At 54.5% G+C, this 13,417-nt stretch overlaps 2 protein-coding genes across 4 annotated transcripts in view; one reads left to right on the top strand and one right to left on the bottom strand.

Moving 5' to 3' along the window:
* Positions 1 to 450, top strand: part of Adck5 (aarF domain containing kinase 5) — a 20,459-nt gene extending 20,009 nt beyond the window's left edge. For 2 of the 3 annotated variants that reach the window (XM_004656423.2, XM_045142560.1), the window contains 2 exons: positions 1 to 117; positions 199 to 450. In XM_004656423.2, coding sequence (XP_004656480.1) covers positions 1 to 117; positions 199 to 304 — 223 coding nt within the window. In that variant the 3' untranslated portion in view covers positions 305 to 450. The remainder of the gene's footprint in view (positions 118 to 198) is intronic. The other variant, XR_006635688.1, reaches the window with a different exon arrangement.
* Cpsf1 (cleavage and polyadenylation specific factor 1) lies at positions 436 to 13,417 on the bottom strand. The gene is made up of 37 exons (XM_004656425.2): positions 13,206 to 13,417; positions 8,367 to 8,394; positions 8,132 to 8,265; positions 7,922 to 8,002; positions 7,667 to 7,818; positions 7,418 to 7,564; positions 7,122 to 7,261; positions 6,934 to 7,044; positions 6,769 to 6,862; positions 6,576 to 6,663; positions 6,382 to 6,504; positions 6,241 to 6,292; positions 6,065 to 6,159; positions 5,925 to 5,999; positions 5,762 to 5,842; positions 5,578 to 5,667; positions 5,321 to 5,431; positions 5,100 to 5,241; positions 4,842 to 5,020; positions 4,622 to 4,758; positions 4,379 to 4,553; positions 4,094 to 4,300; positions 3,919 to 4,008; positions 3,681 to 3,824; positions 3,449 to 3,601; positions 2,651 to 2,767; positions 2,478 to 2,568; positions 2,308 to 2,392; positions 2,084 to 2,225; positions 1,854 to 2,006; positions 1,577 to 1,753; positions 1,436 to 1,502; positions 1,309 to 1,356; positions 1,073 to 1,228; positions 867 to 996; positions 653 to 791; positions 436 to 572 (listed from the first exon to the last, which is right to left on the bottom strand). The coding sequence occupies exons 1-37, from the start codon at positions 13,347 to 13,349 to the stop codon at positions 525 to 527; spliced, it is 4,326 nt and encodes a 1,441-aa protein (XP_004656482.1). The 5' UTR covers positions 13,350 to 13,417; the 3' UTR covers positions 436 to 524.

Raw genomic sequence — 13,417 nt, 5'->3', positions numbered from 1 at the left:
TGCAGTTCGGGGCTGGAGCCGCCTGGTGGGTGCAGCTTACCAAGGCATCTATGGCAATAGCCTCCTGCGCCACATCAAGGTCATCTGGGAGACACTCAAGTTTGAGATGGTCCTGAGGTGAGTGGGCATGTGGGCTGGATGGGCAGCCGGCCAGGGTATGCTCTTCACCAGCCTATAACCCCTGAACCTACTCCCCAGGCTGGAGACCCTGGCTATGCGGATCACTGCCCTCCTGGTTCGTGTTCTGGGATACCTGGGCTTTGCGCCTCAGGCAGAGGAGCTCTACCACTACCTGGAGATGTAGTTCTCCAAGCCAAAATGACCACAGGGGCCAGCAAGACTTCCAGTCTGAATAGACTGGGAAGGCCTTGGTGTGAATGTCTCACAGCCTGGGGGCCTGGAGACTGGGGTTCTAACATAATGCAATGACACATATTCATCTCAAACAAATTGTTTTCCTTGTATTTTGTACAAAACTGGTGGGTGGGCAGGCAGCGAGAGGGTCAGAGGCAGCATCCACAGGACTAGAAGTGAGCAGTGACACGGTCGGTCTCCAGCAAGTCATCCAGTATCTGTAGGATAAGAGAGGGGTCAGGGTGTGTGTGCACGGGTAGGGCAGGGCAGGTGGGCTGAAGTAGGCAGTGGCACTCACAATGTCAGGCGTGGTACCTATCTTCTTGGCCAACTCACTGCGCTCCATGGTGCTAAGGTACAGGTAGCGGTTGAGCAGCTCCCCATCAAGAACATTGCGCACAGCATTCTGCAGTATGCGCCGGTCTACGTGCAGCATCCTAAGAGGCAGTGAACATGAAGGGGTCAGGACATACCCAGAGGGTAGGGTAGGGCTGGGGAAGGGGCTTTCTTACCGGAAGGCACGGGGGTTAAGACCAGCATGATGGGGCAGCATGGTTGTCAGGGCATTCTGAAGCATCAGCAATCGTCGATAGGTTTTCTCCTGCATGGGCAGCAGGAGTCCAATACCACCATCCAGGGTAGCTGTGGGGACAGGGGCGCAGTGTAAGCCAGGCTGACCCCATTCCCCACCCATATTTACTCCTGCCCCAGCACTCACCGAACCACGTGATATGCTTGTTCTCCCACATGACTGACTTTTTGCTGGGTCCCTCACCAGCCCCCCGGCATGGGGTCCTCCAGAACGTGTTCACATGAGCACCCACGTGGAAGTCTGCCCGACGCAGTAGGCGCATGCCTCCGAAACTCTCCTTGGCTGGGCCACAGGAATTCAGATCACAATCTAACTGGTATCCAGTGCCCAGCCCAGACAGAAGTAGGGAACAAGCCACTCACCTTCTGGCAGGTACATGTACACCATGAGGTTGCAATCTCGGTCAGACACTGGAGAGCAAAGATCCAGAGTCAGCCTTAGCCACCCCTCATCCCACAGGTGCAGCCTCCCAAGGTTCCACATGCTCACCTAGGAAGCCCAGCTGGGCATTGTCCACCATGAAGTCCACGCTGTACACCTCCAGGGGCTTAGCATCCTAGAAAAGAGAGGAGACAGTGTCAGGATGGGCCTTGGGCTGGTGCCAACCTGGACATCTAGTCCCATTAGTACCCGGGACACCAGACTCAGCGTCTTGCTCTCCTCCTGGTATCGTAGAAGCGAGATGCTCTTCATGACATCTGCTGCCAGGATGAAGTTCTTCACGCTGATCATCTGGTGAATGTATAGCTGGGTGTCGATGAAGGCCATGCCTGTCAGCTCACTGGCCCGCAGGCTCCACAGGAAGATCTGGGAAGGGAGGCAGGGGCAGAGGTAGATAAGCAGGGCAACTGTTTATAGGCAGGGCAGCTACTGCTAGGGGAGGGCAGGCGAGGAACACAAAGTATACCTTCTGGCCAATGGCTGACACCAGGTGACCATTGCAGTGGCATAAGGCAGTCACGGGCCCCTTCTGTTCCTTTTCATACAGGACCTTGAACTTGTTCTTAGTTAGGGGCTGTCCAGGTTCAGGCACCACCTCAATCACATCCATGATCAGAATCTAGATGGGTATAATATACATGAGGATGGCAGAAGGGTAGCCGAGGACTGCCTGCCCTCCGCATGCCAGCACCTTACCCGCCCACGGCATGTGACCTCCTCCCCTTGCATGAGGCAGGTTCCAGCAGCCACATAGCCCTTGAGGCCTGAAACAGTCTCCTCACTGCGAAGTGATACTGTCTTCATACATGTGACATGTTCCCACTCCTCTAGCTCAATCCTGTATAAAGTCAGGTGATATCAGCACACCTCCCATGCCAAAGTTGGCAGCAAAGAGCAGCCCCTGGTAGAATCAGCCTTACCTGGCATTGGGAATGGCCTCCCAGCTGACTGGAGAGATAAGCTGGATGGAGAAGGCCTCTTGCTGGGGGTGGATGTATCTGTCATCTGCAGGGATCAGGAGAATGGGTCATCTTGCAGCCTGAGAGCACAGCCCAAACTTGGCCCCACCACACCTTCAGGTGTTGCACACCTCTTTCAATGGCTTCAAACTCCTTTTCCTCTCCGGTCATGCGTGGGATGCGGGTGCATGGTGTGTTGGTGCTGGTGGCCACAGCATACACCTAGGAGATTGGAGGGCATCACACTGCCAGAAACTAGACCCAGAAGGTGTCTGGGAGGACATGGGAGGAGGAGGAGACACACCTTGGACTCAACATGGTAAGCCACATAGTGGGCTGTACAGCGCAGTGGGATCTTCCTGACAGGCCATGGGGCATCATAAGACAAGTAGGCAGGCAGGACACTGATCCTCAGCTCACCCTGAGATGGGGGTATGTGGTCATTAGAGTCAGTGTGGCCTGAGGTGGCCAAGGACAGGGTGAGTACTCAGGTCTCCCAGAATGCTCCTTCAGTTCTGTGGAAATGTGGTATCCAGGGTGCTGTGTTGGGTGGCTGCATGGAAAGGACAGGCCCAGAAGACAGTGGGAACAGCAAAGAGGACACCAGAGGCTGACCACACTGGTGACTACAATAGGCACAAACCCAGTCCATCCTTTACATACCAACGGTCCTGAGTCACTGGCCCCTGGAAAGCACCCACCACACCAATTTATAAAGAGACCCAGCTAATCAGTTTCCACTTGGGTGGCACAGATGAGGAAATGGGCTTAGAGGTGTATGCCTCCCCCTAAGTAACAGCAAGCAGGATTCAGAACAGAAGGTAAAGCAGACAGCCATGGCTCTGGAGAAAGGGCTAAGGCTAGACCAAAGTTTCCCAAGTGTACTCCAAGAGCAGGATGGTGACCTCAGTGGCCAGCCCTCAACTGCCAGTAACAACCAATTACTCTGTCCCCCAGACTTAACCAACCTAAGTCCTGATTCCACCTTGGCCCTCTGACTGTGGCCCGGGGTCCCTCCTGTCCCAGACTATCTGTTCTCAGCACCTGATCTGACCCTGGGCAATGTTGGTGCATTGGAGGGAACCAGGCCAGACCTTCCTACCTGTCTATTGAAGTAGAGGAAGCCACGAGGGCAGTTGACATTGTGGAATGGAGCAAAGGAGTCAATGGGGCCATCGATTCCCATAGGATGTAACCGCAGAGCTCCACGGCCAGTCACCAGTAGCCAGTGTGGTGAGGGGCCACAGATAAAAACCTGGGGGCAAGTACCATGAGTGCACTATGAGTAAGGCTCCTGTCCTCCATCCCAGGCCCTTGCCAAGCCACCAGCCTACCCCTGAGTAGCCATAAATGTCCTCGAAGAAACGGAAGCGTGCCACGCGGCCCCGGACTCCAGACCCCTCCTCAGTGCTGCCACCTTCTGCCTTCTTCTTGGACGGCTTTGGCTTCTTTTCACGGAAGTTGATGTTGTGGGGGACCTGGTGGAGGCCACGATGAATGGCCAGGCCCTCCAAACTATTGGCCTGGACCTCCAACCCACCCTACGCCCAAGCAGGGTTGAACCACTGGCACCTTCTTGAAACGGACTTTGAGATTGCCCTGCCCGAGCTGAGAGTCATGGGGGAAGGCCTCATAGATGAGCAGCTCCTGGTCCACATGTACCTGTAGAGCCAGGCAGGGATGGCTAGATGTAGGGGTGAGGCAAGGAAACGGGCAGGGCCTTGGGGAGCATGTGCCAGGCACTCACCAGCAGATAAGGCCTGCTCTGCCGACTCCCCAGAGCAACCAGCAGCACCTCCTTGACCAGAGGCAGCTCCCCCTGACGTGTGGTTTCCTCCTTACGGACCTCACCCTGTGTAGTGGGCTGTCCAAAGGAGCTGTCCACCAGGACACGCTGCCCCACAGGGAAGTTTTTCACCAGGAACACCAGCCGCCAGTCTGGGAGTTGGTAGATCTGGAGGGTGTGACAGTGGTTGGATGGAGAAGCAGAGGCTGTTTAGCTGCAGTGCTGCTGAATGCCCAGCGCACTCACCTCCATGGTGCCGTTCTCCCGCACCAGAAGGCACCAGTGGGTGGGTTCCACTCGGAAGGGTGCAGGGTCCCGGTCAGCAGGCGGCTGGCTGCTCCTGCGGGTCTCCTCCTTGCTGGGGCTGAAGAGGGAGCCTGAGTCCCCATACAGCATCTCTTCCTCGTCATCCACCGTGGGGCTGCAGGACAATAACTGTCACAGCCAGCCATAGGGACACGGGCCCCTCTCACCCCAGCCTCCACAGACCTAAGCTCAGAGCCCAGGCCCTCAGCTTCTGAGCCGCTACGGCCTCCTAGTTCATCACGGGCCCCGCCTAGGCGGCTCTCAGTGGTGAACATGCCACTGACATCACGGTACAGGCAGAGTGCGATCACTTTGGACTGCTGTGGGAAGTGAGATAGGATTCAGACATGGGTAGAGGACAGAGGGTAGGAAATTAAGTCAGTAACAAGAGTAAACGGCCTACATGGTGCAGCGGAGGCTTGTGCAGTGCCAGGCGGTGGTGACGGCCACCATATGAATCGCTCTTGAGTAGGAACATGGTGATGTGGCCCTCAGCACTCATGATGACCACATAGGGGTCAGCCACAGCACACTGCACGATGGGGGCACCGAGGTCCACGGGGATGAAATGCAGCTGGTTTACTGTGGGCATAGAGTGGTCAGCGTGAGGTGGCCACCCCATGCCACCTTAGGACCCGTTTACCCAGACCTAGCCACCCACCTCCTTCCAGCAGGCGGATGCCCAGTGGTGACACTTGGACAATATAGCGATTATCCCCAATGTTTCCAGCAAAGACGGTGGGGCCCTGAGTGGCAAAGCCGCTAGTGTCCAGTTCCATGATCTCCTGGCCTGTCTGCAGGATCTATGGTGACAGTGGTGACAGTGGTGAGTTTCCCCAGGAAACTCTGGCCCTAGGCCCAAACCCAGGCTCTGCCCTTTACCATAGTTGAGTCTTCCCGACTCAGAATAAGGAAGCCATGCCTTCGCCCATCATCATCTGCTTCAGGGGCACTAGGTTCCTGCTCTGTGCTTTCTGCCTTGGATGTTTCCTCCTGTGAGATCCAAAGAGGGAAAGGGCACGAGCCAGTCTGGCAGGGTCAAGTGTGTGACTGTGACTACCTGGACCCCAGTGATCCCAGGTGCCATATGCACATTCGTCTGCCCCTCCAGGCCTCATCCTCAGCCCAGTCTCACCTACCTCCTCCTTACGCACAGGGGCTATGACTGTCCACATGTCATAGCAGCCTGGAAGCTCAAAGGTTGTCACCACCTGGGGTCGGATACTCTTCTGAAACAAAGATAGGATGGAGTAATGAGTAATGAGGTGAGGGGTCAGCCTAGCCAAGTCCCACTTGGAGGCTCTTACACCTGTCCATACACACCTGCAGCACTGACAGGGCGCCATTCTTCCCATAGCCGGAACAAACCACAATCTCCAAGTCTGGCTCAGGACTGTTCTGAAACTGCAGACAGGGCTAAGGACACAGCTTCCCATGCTTCCCCAAAATCCTCTAGGCCCCACCTCAGTTCTAGCCCCTCAGGTACCTCTTCTGAAAGGAAGGCAGGCTCGCCCACAGCAGCATTGGCACAGGGTCCAATGTTGAGCATGCTGTCACATACCTGTGGGACAACAATAGTCAGGTAGGATAGAGGGGGTGGATGTCCACTGTTGTCCCCAATCTCACCTCAAAGGAGTAGGTGGCCAGCTGTGTGCCAGATTGGGCCTCACTGCCATATACTTCAATCTCATCCACCTCATCCTGTGGCACTGACTTGCTCCCTACAGCACCAAGAACCCAAGTAAGCTCACAAAAGGGCTCTGGCCTTCCTCTGTTCAGCCCAGCCTGGCCTCACCTCTCACCTGTCCAACCCACTGTGGAATCCACTCGTTTCTTCTTGGAGGGAGGCTCTTCCTGTGAAACGAGGCAGGTGAGCAGCCCTGGAAGCCCCATATATGGGGCAGAGGTGGGATAAGCCCAGTGCACCACCCGTGTTGTCCCACCTTGTCAGTAGCCTCTCGGAAGGAGCTAGTTGGGGACTCTTGCAGTTTCTCTGTGTACTTGAGGAGGAGGGAGTTGCCCAAGCGAGAGCCCAGGAAGAGATATCCAGGCTCCATGGTGACCATCTGAGGGAGGAATATGGGTAAGGACAGACCCAGGTAAGGACCCAGGGAACTGCCCCCACACCCTTACTCACACTAGTGGTGAGGACACTGGCAGCGGCCTTGTCAAAGTGAAAAGCTCGGACACTGCGCATGCCATCTGTGATGAGGGTCAGCACGTAGCTGCGGGTAGGATTGGAGACACTGAGTGAGGCCGGGGACCAGGAGGTGCTGAAGAAACACAGGATGTAGGCGTCACGGGGGCAGGGCCCATGGGCTGCAGCTCACATCTCACCACCCTTGAGGGAGATGACCATCTTGTCATAGGAGATGAAGGCGGCTTGTGCGCAGTCCAAGGTGATACGCACACCCTCCTGGGTGCCTGTAGAACCGGCAATCATGAAGACCTTGCCCCAGCACCAGCCCACCCTGCCCACAGTGCAGCCCACTCACGCAGTGGGAAGGCAGTAGTGCCCGTGGTGAGGCTATTGAGAGCCACGCCATATGGGGGGACGCTCTGGTTCAGGTAAAGCAGCGAGTTGACAGCGAAGATCACCACCCCACCTGCATGTAGACACAGGCTTGTAGGTGGCTCAGTGCTCCTCCCTCCCTGCTGCTACTCAGTGCCTCCAGATGCTTACCTATGGGTTTGGGCACAGCAAGGGCCTGGGTGCAGTCAAAAGGCAGGCTGGTAAGGGACCAAATGACAGGGTGGACCTTCTGTGTGATGTTCAATGAGATGGCCACGATGGAGCATGTGTCCTGCCTCACAGCCACCCGCCTGGAACAGCAGGAAAGTCAGCCAGAGGCAGTCTCAGTGCCCCAGGGCTGGTGGCCCAGCTCCTCCCTTTTAAGTGAGCCATTATCCCCAACTCCCTGTGTGCAGCCCCAGCAGGGCAAGACAGCTGGGAACCGCGGCAGAGGACCCAGGCCTTACCCGGGCCAAGTCTGGTTGGGCTCAAACAGGATGAGCAGGGTGGGCTCATAGTAGCCGTGCAGAAATTGCAGGTCAATGATGTTGAGCAACTTCTCATCCAGAGCCCGCACATCGATGATGTAGCTGGGCAGGAAGCTGGATCTCTGCCTATGGGCCAAGGCTGTCTGTCAGGAGGAGGCTGCAGGCAAGGCAGAGGAACTAAGGGCCCCCCAACCCTCAGAGCTGCAGCTTCCCCAGCTGGGCACTCACCCCTCGCCCACGAGCCCCTCGTGCTCCTCAGCCAGGCTCTCCCTGCGGAAGGGCAGCACTACCAGCCGCGTGCCGTAGATAAGCATGGCTGCACAGCGCCCGTCAGGGTCTACTCGCACACGAGGCGCATGCACATTCTGCACAAACCCATCCTGGGGGCACAGGGGAATTGGCTGGACTACAGGGCAGGACACCCAAGGGAAGTAGAGGGCAGAGGAAGGGGAATGGAGGAGCAAGTTGCTGGGTTTAGCCTACCCGAAGCTCAGGCTCCTCAAAGTAGTGGAGGGACAGGGTCTTCAGATCATGGGTGCCCGGGTCATATTCCACCACTGACAGCTGGAGAGAGGAGGTCAGAACTGTGACCCATCAATACCAACTCTGATAATGCCAGTGGACCCTTCCCCATCACTCCCTCACCATAATGTACTACTGTGCCCAGCACCTCCTGTTAGACCCACTGCTCACCTTAGCATCCTTGAAGCTGAGGAGCAGGGCATCACGCTTGGCACCTGCAAGCTGCACGCTGGCCATTGACATGACATTACCAAAGAAGGAGAAGGAGGCTACCAACTCTAGCTTCTCCCGGTGGGCCTTCCCCTCTGGGGGAAGGATAAGCAGTTCAGGCCTGGTCCCCATCCCCTGACAACCAATCCCCGCACCCCCAGCCCCAGGCAGGGCCAGGGCAGCCACCTATGCTTACCTGTGCTCCCATCATTCTTGGTCAGAGCCTGAAGGGAAGAAGAAGGCAATGAGGGACCACACCTTATCCAAGGGGCCTTGTCTTATCCTGGGACACACCACAGGTAAAGTCCACCCAGGAAGCCCTGCCCTACAATGCCAGTGTAAAAGCCAGCTGTTCCTAGAGACGGTTTCTAGGCTAACTTAAATTCACAGACCCTTGTCCCTAGCCACAGGGCTCATCCCTGGGAAGCTCTGCCCTTAGGCTTCCCCAGATGCCCACCTCATGCTTCCTTCCCATACATACTCTCCGTGCAGCCCCAAACCTACTCAGCTGTGGACCCTCAGGTTTGCACCTGAGACCAAGGAGCTGAGTATTGGCTACAGGTTCAATGTAGGCAGCACAAGACAGACCTCAGCCAGAGCCAAGGTTTGTTAGATGTTCCTTGGTTGTTAGAAAGGAGGCACTGAAGACCAGGCATGGTGGCACATGTATGTAGTCACAGGTACTTGAGAAGCTGAAGCAGGAGGATTATGAGTTTTGAGTCCCTAACCAGTCTGAGCTATATGGCAAGACATGTGCCATGTGCCCCTCCAAAAATAAGAATAGCAAAAAGAACTCGAGCTTTCCTGAAAGCTCCAGAAGCTAGATGTGCCAAGACTGGGTGTCTCCCAACAAAGGGCTCTTTTTTTTTTTTTTTTTTAGCTTTTTATTTGAGAGCGACAGACACAGACAGAAAGTCTGATAGAGGGAGAGAGACAGAATGAGCATGCCAGGGCCTCCAGCCTCTGCAAACGAACTCCAGACACATGCGCCCCTTGTGCATCTGGCTAACGTGGGACCTGGGGAACCGAGCCTCGAACCGGGGTCCTTAGGCTTCACAGGCAAGCGCTTAACCGCTAAGCCATCTCTCCAGCCCAGAGCTCTTCTTTTATTTAATTACTTAAATTTTTTGTTTATTTTTATTTATTTATGAGCGATAGACAGAGGGAAAAAGAGGCAGAGAGCAGGTGCGAGCAAGTGGGAGAGCGCATGCACCAGGGCCTGCAGCCACTGCAAACAAACTCCGGGCACGTGCGCCCCCTTGTGCATCTGGCTAACGTGGGTCCTGGGGAATCGAGCCTTGAACTGGGGTCCTTAGGCTTCACAGGCAAGCACTTAACCACTAAGCCATTTCTCTAGCCCTGTCACAGGGCTCTTCTTAAACTAAATTCACAGCAACAGATTCAAGACAATGACAAAAGGGGTCACATGGCCCTTGAAATAAATCTGAGCTGGCAGTGGCTCTGAAGGACAGCTTGTGGGAACAGGGACACCATGTCCTCCTGGTCTGGCTCTTACAGTGATTAACAGATTCAGTCCTGATCTTCTAGGGTCCTAAGCTCTAGAAAGAAGCCTGATTACCAGACTGCCAGGTTAGCCACATGGGACAGAGGGGAAGGAATGAAGAGATAGTCCAACATACTCCATCTGACACACAGTTGTTTGTATGGATGTAACACACTTTTTGTCTGTTCCAGACAGCTTTTCGTGCAGCAATGACTGGACTGAGCCCTCCTCCATTGTCTCTCTTTCCCACCCACCATGCACTTCAGTTTCTTGTGCATGAATAGGTACACTCTCCTAAAAGGGATAGAAAACAAGGAGCTGGTGTTTGAAGCCACATCTCATATCTCAAGGATCTGTCTTTGGAATTTATACAATCATTAAAAATGGCACCATTCTTTCATCCCAGCACTTGAGAGGCAGAGGTAGGGGGATTGCTATGAGTTGGAGGCCACCCTGAAACTACATAATGAAATCCAGGTCAGCCTGAGCTAGAGAGAAGCCTTACCTGGGGGGGGGGGGGGGGGCGCCATTTATCATTTACCTAATTTCCAATGCACAATTATGCTGCTTTTTCTCATCACACTTGTTCCCTGACAGTTTCTACTTGCTTCATTTTTAAAATTTCTGCTACTCTTTGGAAAGCTCTCCAGCCAGCTGTCTGGTTCCCTGCTACCAAATCTCTTCCTCCACAAGGCTTCCAACCCTCCTCAGGTCAGGCTACTCGCCTGCCAGCCCAGATCACCTTGTCCCAGTCACCCGAGGCTTAGCAGCACAGGATCCAGTGTCAGGGCCCTCCTCCAACATGTCACCCTCCCAGCCCGTAGCTTCCAATTCTTGTGTAGAAATCACGTCCCAAACCCTCACTGTGCCACAGCTATCATCTGGTGACTTTGCCAACTTCAGAGGGCAGACACCATCCACAGGCTGAAAGCCCCACCCTGCCTGCTACTGACATGGAGTAAGCCCCTTAGCGCGCGCGCGCGCGCGCACACACACACACACACACACACACACGGCCAGTGCCCAAGACAGCCCACAGCTCTACCCCCTGGAGTCTATACCTCTGCAGCCCTCTACACTGTACACACCAGAGTGGTCAGCAGAACAAGGCAGTAGTGGCAGCAGTCATGTATAAGATGAGGATGAAGACATGTCCTTTGCTTGGGGTGAGGGGCAGGGGGAGGACTCTCACTCTGGCATTCTTTCATGTTGTTAATAGTTCATAGAAAGGCCCTACGTGAGGAACTGAGGCCCCTTGCTTGAGTGGGCTGGAAGATGCAGCCCTGGCTTGCAGAAGAACTTGAGTAGCAGCCACCCAACCACTGCCCGACAAGAAACTGTCTACGGGCTTCTAAACCTTGGGATTACTTGTGATGTGTCAAACAGCAACTTATGCACTGAGCTCCTTAACCCACGACGTCACAGAACAGAAACTTTTCCCTTCTAGCTGGTAAAACCATGCAAAGACCCTCACCTCCTTTCAAACTTCATCCTTCTTCATCCCAAATCTGATGACTTCCTACCACCTCATGGTCATGCCTCTTGCCAAATGGCTGTAGCCACCTGACTAGTCTCCCTGCCCACTTCAACATGGCCTCTCTTCAACATGGCCTCCATGGTAAAGCAATGTTAGGGTTAGGTCACTTCTCTATGGCATGCTGGAGCACCACTCTGCTACCTTTATGACCTTCCTCTTTCTCTTACCCTCCTGCCATAAGACCTTAGCTGGCATTGTTTGAAACCTCTTCACCTGACCTCTACCAGTTCCATTATCTCCTGTCTGCTCAAAACTCACCTTTTGTCGAAGTGAAATTTCCCCCACTGCCCCACCCTGCCCTGTTGCCCCCATGATACTGCACCTCTCACACTGTCTTACTGCCTATATCTGGTCTGCATCCACTGAGTAACAATTCCAGAGTGGGCATTCGGACTTCAGTGTGTAACAGAGCCCCAAATGCCTGCACACAGCAGGCGCTTAATAAATGCCTGCAGACACATGCCTACAATGCCTAATGACCTGGGTTCAGTTCCCCAGTACCTATGTAAAGCCAAATACACAAAGTGGCCCATGCATATGGAGTTTGTTTACAGTGGCTAGGGCCTGGCATGCCATTCTCTCTCGCCTTGCAAATGAATAAATAAAATATTTTTAATCAAATTTTAAAAAAATAAATAAATAAAAATGCCTGCAGACAAGACAAATGAATTTCAGTGATTACCGTTTTTGTTGTTCAATTTTGAGGATTGAACCCAGGGTCTTTCACATGCTAGACAAGTTGCTTTACTACTAAGCAGCATCTCATCTCAGCCTTTCAAAATCTCCTTATCACAAAAGCTTAAATCAAGGGGGTAGGTCCTCTGGGTGTGGTGGTGCAAGCCTCTAATGGCAGCATTTGAGAAGTGGAGACAAGAGGAACATGAGTTCAAGGTCAGCCTGGACACAGGGCATTGTCTCTCTCTCTCTCACACACAACACACACACACACACAAAGGCCAGGTGTGGTGGTGCATGCCTTTAATCCCAGCAGAGGAGAGGTAGGAGGATCACCATGAGTTCGAAACTACCCTGAGACTACATAGTAAATTACTGCAAGTCAGCCTGGGCTAGAGCTTGACCCTATCTCGAATAACAAAAACAACAACAAAAGAAAAAAATCAACAAAACAAAAGCTTAAGTCAAGTGTTTCAAATGACATATTCAATTGCAAATTTAATTAAAATATTCCATCCTTTTCTATTTTGCTTCCTTCATCACATGCTATCAGCTGAACAGCGCACATTATTTCATCCATACACACTTGTTCGGGACAGGTGCCAGATGAGGGGAGGCCTCCTCCAGGCCATAGTCCCTAATGAAAACGCTTCGCTGGCTCCCTTCTGCTTGGAGAACAAGTCTGGCTACAAGGTACCCTCTTGTTCCCTGCATTTTCCCTCTACACATGGCCACACAGGTCTCCTACCTTCAAGGCACCGTCTGCTGCTTCCTCTGCCGAGAACATCTCCCTTCCCAGTTTTCAGCAGAGCTACGTGCTACGTCTCGGAGAAAGGGTAAGAAGCTGCCTATTGCAAGAAGTCTTTCTGAACCACCTCTTGTCCCTCCGGCGACAAAACACTCTATATCTATCTACAGGTGGGTCTGTTCCACCCGAACCCTAACCCCTCTGCCCCGCCAGCAGCCGGTCTCCAAGCTAGACTCAACCTCGCTCCTTTCGCTAGGAAGCAGCACTGCCGGGTCTCTGAGAGGCTGCGGCCACCTCCCCTCGGGAAGCAGCGCTCCTTCCTTAGCTCCCTCAGGGGCACCGCGGCGCCGTGGGTGTTTAAACGTGTGTTCACTTAGCTCGCGCGTGTCCTTACTGCTAACCACATGACAAGCGTCCGCAACAATCTGCTGAGAATACGAGCGCAGGAGAGGGCGCGGGCAGGGCAGGGTTCGGCGGGCAACGCGGCGACGAGCCGGACCAGGCCGGGCCCTCGGCGGCGGGCCCGCCTCGCTGCTCCGTCCGCCGGGAACCCGACGCCGGCACGGCCTACCTCGGCGTCGCGGTTCAGGCGGTACACGTAGAGCTGCGACGTGCCGGCCACCACGAGGTTGCGCTCAGTGTTGTTGAAGAAGTTGCAGTACATGGCGAACTCCAGCCCGGTGGGCGGATGCGCCTGCTTGTACACCGCGTACATGGCGCCGCCACCGCACGCCCCGCGCGGCCGCCTCAGGGGACCGGGACGGCAGCGGACTCCGCTCGGAT

This window comes from Jaculus jaculus, chromosome 2 (genome assembly GCF_020740685.1).
Source record: "Jaculus jaculus isolate mJacJac1 chromosome 2, mJacJac1.mat.Y.cur, whole genome shotgun sequence".
Taxonomy (NCBI): Eukaryota; Metazoa; Chordata; class Mammalia; order Rodentia; family Dipodidae; genus Jaculus; species Jaculus jaculus.
The sequence above is the reverse complement of the archived record's forward strand: the minus strand, read 5'-3'. Positions and strand labels throughout refer to the sequence as shown.

What these genes read in the sequence shown, in the direction of transcription:
- Cpsf1 (XM_004656425.2), bottom strand. Translation starts at nt 13,349, where the DNA reads ATGTACGCGGTGTACAAGCAGGCGCATCCGCCCACCGGGCTGGAGTTC. An exon ending in GTCGGGAAGACTCAACTATG is followed by an intron (nt 5,242 to 5,320) that starts GTAAAGGGCAGA and finishes CTGTCACCATAG; the next exon opens with ATCCTGCAGACAGGCCAGGA. An exon ending in CGCTGAGTCTGGTGTCCCGG is followed by an intron (nt 1,503 to 1,576) that starts GTACTAATGGGA and finishes TCTCTTTTCTAG; the next exon opens with GATGCTAAGCCCCTGGAGGT.